Consider the following 6,174-nt stretch of genomic DNA (forward strand, 5'->3'; position numbering starts at 1 on the left):
TAAATAGTGTACAGGTTAAAAAGCCCGTGAGGTGAGAGCACGTGTCTCTGCCAAAATGTCGTTTCAGAATAACTATTAGGCTACATATTAAAACGGCCTAGCTGCAGCAGTAGGCTGGATTTTATTGTCCAGTTTGTTTTTAACTAACATGAAAAAATTAAAAAAAAAAACACAATTTTTTTTTAATCAAATTGCTGGTATTTTTGTTGATAGTTTCCAGCTGAACTTTATTTGTTCATTTCCATCACTTCATGCTTCCCTGAGTCACGTTCCACCAACCTGTTGATCTAATAACTTTTCACGCGCGTCGAGCGCCGAATAGTGACGCAGTCAATTGTCAGCGTGCGAGGAGGGTGTGTGACACGAGCCTTCATATCTCTCTGACGTGAGGCAGAAACTGTCAGAAGAACAAGTCCAAAAAAAAAAAAATCCCCCAAAAGACAAGAAAGGCCAGCCGGAGAGGGAGATGAGGATGTTCCAGAGCCAAAGCCAGCTTGCTCAGCGCGGAGCCTTCAGCAGCCTGCACAGCCTCAGCAGCAGAGCCATGAGTCCGCTCAGCACGGCCAGCATCACCCTTGCAGCCCTGCTCATCCTCACCATACCAGTCTGTCAAAGTAAGTCCGACTTCTTTTCTCTTTTTCTCTGCTAAAGTATCAAAAGAAAAATCTGAACTTCTTCATCTGAGGGAACCTAAAGTGAGTTAAGTTTTTTTTTTTCCTCGCAAATATAAACATACAATGAAGGAATCTATCTATCTATCTATCTATCTATCTATCTATCTATCTATCTATCTATCTATCTATCTATCTATCTATCTATCTATCTATCTATCTATCTATCTATCTATCTGTCTGTCTGTCTGTCTGTCTGTCTATCTATCTATCTATCTATCTATCTATCTATCTATCTATCTATCTATCTATCTATCTATCCTCTACATATTACTGTAATTAAGTGTAAGAAAATCGGGAAAGTCACCAAATAAGGAAGCTAAACCTGGAAAAAAGAAAAAAGTAAGTAAGCATTTAGCAGTAAGAAACAAAATGGGGAAATTCCAGCTGATAATGTTTATGTGTTACATTTTTGTCCATTACAATCTTTATTTTATTAGTTGTTGTTGTTGTTGTTATTTTTTTTTTTTTATCATACTGTCGTGCAATAGTGTGTTTGAGTAAATAAATAAAAAATAGAGGAGATAGAAATATAGAGATGCATCAGTTTTCCATGTAACTACTGGAAATCAGTAAATCAGTTTTCTGCTGAATAAATTCTAAATATATGATTTATGGTAAAAATATTTGTATCCATCTATCTCTCAATACTCCACCCCCCCCCATCCCTACCTCCCCTGACCCTGTTCGGGATAAAGCGGGTGTAGATAATGGATGGATGGATCTCTCAGTCCATCTTTATCATTCTTAACTCAAACGAAATAAGACAATTTGACCAAAAAAAAAAGAAAATAAACATGTTCTGGTCTTTCAACCTCTGACTTCTGGGGTCTACCAACCGACATAAAGTCAAAATATGACTGAGCGATGCATCGATGAAGACTGACAGCCATTTCTCCCCCTGGTGTCAAAGTGATCTTTACATTTTGTGCGTAAGCTTCAGGATTTAACATCAGTGTCAGCGCTGCAAGCTGTTGACTTATTGCTTAGTAGAAACATGACTTTTAAAATTCGGAATAGTTTATAAAAATCTATTTTTTTTATATCTTTCTATTCATGATTATTTTCCAAAGCCTCTGAGATGTAATCTTACATCAGTACATTGGACAGTAACTCCCTCCATGTTCGACAGTAAAGCTCTTACCCTGCTAATGGACAATAATCATTTCGAAGCATATCGGAGATGTTGTTCCTAATCACAACACAGCGAACACACACACTGACCTGCAGCTTGTACAATGTCGTCATGGAATATTAATGCTGTTTCAATAAAACTATACCATTGTGTTCAGATGAAAACACTATGTACTTGGTGAGGATTTTTTAAAACAGTCATTTCACTTGAAGTATTCACTCTATATTGTATTAACTGTGTGTGTCTGCCTTGTTGTATGAAACAAAAGGTGCTCCAGCAGATCTTCAGCAGGTCACAACAGATCAGAGGCAGCTCCTCAGCCAGGTATGAAACACGCTCTTTATTTTCTTCATCCTTTGTTGGTTGGTGCTCTCCTCCATCATCCTGTGTGCTGCTCCACAGATAGACGCTGTGTGCTCATCCTACCTCTCTGCAGACCTGAAGTTTTGGGTGAGTCGAGTTTATGAAGACAAATATCACACCTTAATTGCATGGTTCTGATTGGTAACAGCTCTCTGGTCATTTTTCCAGGCGTCAGATGTCTTAGGAGAACTCTGTGTCTTGATGCTGGTTCAGAAGTCAAAGGTACCTCCGACTTAAGTCTCTCTTCTCCTCCAGTAACATGGAACTAATAACAAATTATTTTTGTTTGTTTAACAGAATTTGGCACAGTGGTATATCAATTAGAAAGTTATGTTCAAATTCACAAAGTGATGTAAACCCAGAGACTTATTGTGTTGTCAATATTTTATTTATTCAGGAGCTCAAAGTGCGAGAAAATACCAGTAAAAGGGTGAGTGTGAACTACTTTCCCTGACATCAGCAGAAAAAAAGACTAGACCATACACCATAGGATTAAATCTAATTTGTTGTGATGACTTGTTTGCATGTGTATATGTGTGTTTTGTTGTTGTTGTTTTATGTCCCGCACGGTATGTGCAGTTTTTATTTCATTACTCTAGACCTCAAGGTTCTGTGTTGTCACAGGCGGCAGTAAGTAAAGTAAAAGATAAAACTGTGCTGCTACAGCGTGTTGCTTGACCTAAGACAGCTCCTTATATCGATTTATGTGGCCTGCACTTCTTAAATGAGACTAAACTCTGTCACAGCTATTAACACTTATAATTCAAAATGCCCCCACATCATTTCGCAAAACCAAAATGCATTCAGGTATGCGTGAATGAAGAATGAGTGTGAGCATGCAGATATATACTTGGACATGGGCATGCACAGTCACAATATCTAGAAATGTAAAATGAAATCTTGTCCTCGGGCTGGTCTCTTCTTCTTCTTCTGCTCTGCATGTGAGACGCCTTTCCTCGTAAACCGGCAGCATTTCGCAAAGGGAGGCGACAGCATGACTACGCAGTCAGCTTTGTTTCTTGGTTGCATGAGAACTTGGATGGATTAAGCTTGCCCTCTCTGTCCATCCTTCACTCTGGACAACGCAAATGTCAACTGAGAAACAAAGAACATTTAAAAAAAAAAAAGTTGCAGAACATTATATTAAGACATCAAAACTAGTATGCAGCTCTGCTAAACTATGTGGAAAATACAATTCTTGATATTCTATCTGTCTGATGAAACTATAAAACATTTTCTGGTCATTTACCAGATAAAAAAAAGTCTCTCTGCATAATTAGAATAGAGTGAGATGTTTACATTGTCTACTATCTGTCTCAGTGGGGATTATGGTTATTTAAATGCATTTTATTTATTTGTCTTCATGTGCATTTATGTCCATTGAAGTCAACATACGCACAAAACATCCCGGGGGGCCATTCACTTCACTATTTTACGTGAAACAACACAACATATTTCTTAATTGAAATATGAAACCACTTATTCTTTTGTTCCTCTACTTGGATGTTAAACAAAACAGAATTTGATGTGTTTATCAAAACCCTGACATGGAGGAAGATGAGGAAATTTAAAGCATTTGTTTTGCACGTTTGTATGTGTTGATCAGAGGGAAACATTGTTTCTCTCTCTGCATGTGTACATTTCATGTTCAGCACTTTCTCCCTCACTGTTATTCATGTGTGTGTCTGGCTCTATCTGTGTGTGTGTGTGTGTGTGTGTGTGTGTGTGTGTGTGTGTGTCTGTGTGTGTGTGTGTGTGTGTGTGTGTGTGTGTGTGTGTGTGTGTGTGTGTGTGTGTGTGTGTGTGTTGTGTGTCAGACCCCTCCGTTGTACCCTCTTCTTCATCTAGTTTCTCAACTCCATACCAGAAGAGAGAGAGGACTCTCAAAGCGTGTATGTACCACGCACATCTCCTTTCAGTCTCCATATTTTTCTTTTTTAGTTGGTTTTTTTTGCTTCCAAAAATCTCACAACCTCTGATTTATTAAAGAAACACATTGAGAACAGATACACTGAATGCAACCAGTGGTGCAAACTGTATCGTGATATTCCTTTATGACAAGTATTCAGTTACTTGCTGCTTAATATATCCAGATTTGTCTACTGCAATAGGATAACATACACAGAGCTGATGAAGAAGATACATTTACAGCATGTACAATGGAAGTACTGCACTGTACTTCTGTGACAAATGTTGATACTGAAATGTGCGTGCTCCAGTCTGCCCTTGATTTCAATGCGTTTTCCCCTTTCTGACCTTCCATGTCAATAACGCTGTACGAGCTCAGTCTACATTAGTTGTTCTTTCCCAGGCTGAGGGTAATTATGGTCTAAAATTACTGCAGCTGACAGGTGAACTTATCACTCATTGCTATGAAGCACTGACATTCACAAAGTGGACACAGAGGAACCGTGGGCGAGAAAACATGGAGAGTGTTTGTTTTGGAAAATCCAGATGTGAGTGTTTGAATGGGGTGTGTGTGTGCAGGTGTTGGGAGGAGGGGGGAGTGGGGTGTTTTAGTCAACACTGAGAAAATGGCAAACAAGACAGAGACCTTCTGCTATGTGTAAATTAAACTCTGCAGTTTTTGTGTGTCTCTACAGGCTGAATTCCAGGGACCAGGGGGAATCCAGAGCAGAGGCTTCTTCCTCTATCGGGTAGGGATATGTTTGTGCCACAAATTGTTTTTTAAAAAGAAATAAGAAGACCTACATAATATGGTGAACTTATTGAGATGTCTTTGCACTTACAGCCACGAAATGGAAGAAGATCCCTAGAATATGAATAAATGAAAGGTAATATTACAGCACTTTTTGCCAATCTCAAATAGGAGGGTGTTTAATTTTTTTTTTTTCTTAAGAAGTGTATTTGGAAGTTAGTTTTTTTTTCTTCATTTGTTTCATCCTTCTTTTTCAATATAATTACACAAATAGTTACCCTTAACTAGCGTCAAAAAGGTAACTTTAATGTGCACCATGATACATAAAGGTGTGCTTTATTTTCTACAGAGGACAGCAGACCTGTCAGGATTTTATTTTTCCAATCCTAAATAACCTAGTAATTTAAAGCTTTAACACTTTAATATTTTGACATGTGTCTATATACATTTTCACCAAGTCCTGAATCGCTGTTTAAATCCTGTCCAAATCCATGCTCTCCTTAATTCTGTCATTAGTGCCCGGTAGAACCAGGTTGCTAACACTCTGTTTATGTGGTGCTATGTCTGAAATGTGTATCCTCTTGTAATCATTATCTTATCACGTATATTAACGTGCTTCAGATTCTCCTCCTCTGAAGTTTAGTGTACAGAGATGACACAGACCCTGAGACCCGAGCCGCTGCACCACGACCAAGTTTCCAGACTCCAACCACAGCCCTCTGCCACTGCTGTATGTGATGTTTGAATGTACACAATGAATATTCATTAAAATACTATTCATTTGCCCAGATTTTATTTTGTCTTATATATTGGTCGTTTGCATTCAAACTGGTTTAATGGGATTGAGTGGAGTTGTGTAAGTTTGATTCACTATGCATTTGGAAAAAGTGTCAAACAACTACAGTATGAATGAGCACACATTATCTTTAAAACACATATATGTTATGTGCATTGAGTTAAACACATATATATAGTTTAACTACGATAGAAGAACTTATTTGACATATTATAAATGAAGCTGTTAACATTGTACTTCTAAATACAAGGACTTATTTTAATAATAACATGGTTCATGTTATTAAAGATCATTTTAAACATGTACATGAGATAAATGGAGTCAGTCTTTGTGTCATGTCACCAATCACAAATAACCATTGTTTAGTTTCGTGTGAATGTCTGTCCTAAATGTACACATTTATGACCTTTTTGCAGCACTATTATTAGCAGAAATTAATTTCTTGTCAGTTGCAAAAATGTAGGCAAATTATAAAGCAGGGAACATGAATGTGTAATTACTATTCTCAACAGTAGATGTCACCATCAGTTAGGATCTCTTTAGTTTCAAT

At 37.7% G+C, this 6,174-nt stretch overlaps 1 protein-coding gene across 2 annotated transcripts; it reads left to right on the top strand.

The window, feature by feature from the left end:
• The first annotated feature begins 351 nt into the window (after positions 1-351).
• On the top strand, positions 352-5,862 carry nmu (neuromedin U). Of its 2 annotated transcripts, none has more exons than XM_069150690.1 (8): positions 352-614; positions 2,075-2,130; positions 2,209-2,256; positions 2,338-2,391; positions 2,567-2,599; positions 4,773-4,826; positions 4,922-4,964; positions 5,450-5,862. In XM_069150690.1, the coding sequence occupies exons 1-7, from the start codon at positions 467-469 to the stop codon at positions 4,955-4,957; spliced, it is 429 nt and encodes a 142-aa protein (XP_069006791.1). In that variant the 5' UTR covers positions 352-466; the 3' UTR covers positions 4,958-4,964; positions 5,450-5,862. The 2 variants fall into 2 exon arrangements, with proteins under 2 accessions (XP_069006791.1, XP_069006792.1); XM_069150691.1 differs by having other exon boundaries at positions 5,467-5,862.
• Positions 5,863-6,174: the final 312 nt, after the last annotated feature.

Source organism: Embiotoca jacksoni, unplaced genomic scaffold (genome assembly GCF_022577435.1).
Source record: "Embiotoca jacksoni isolate LCO1_2020_lvr unplaced genomic scaffold, fEmbJac1.0.p SCAF_16, whole genome shotgun sequence".
In the NCBI taxonomy this organism is placed as follows: Eukaryota; Metazoa; Chordata; class Actinopteri; family Embiotocidae; genus Embiotoca; species Embiotoca jacksoni.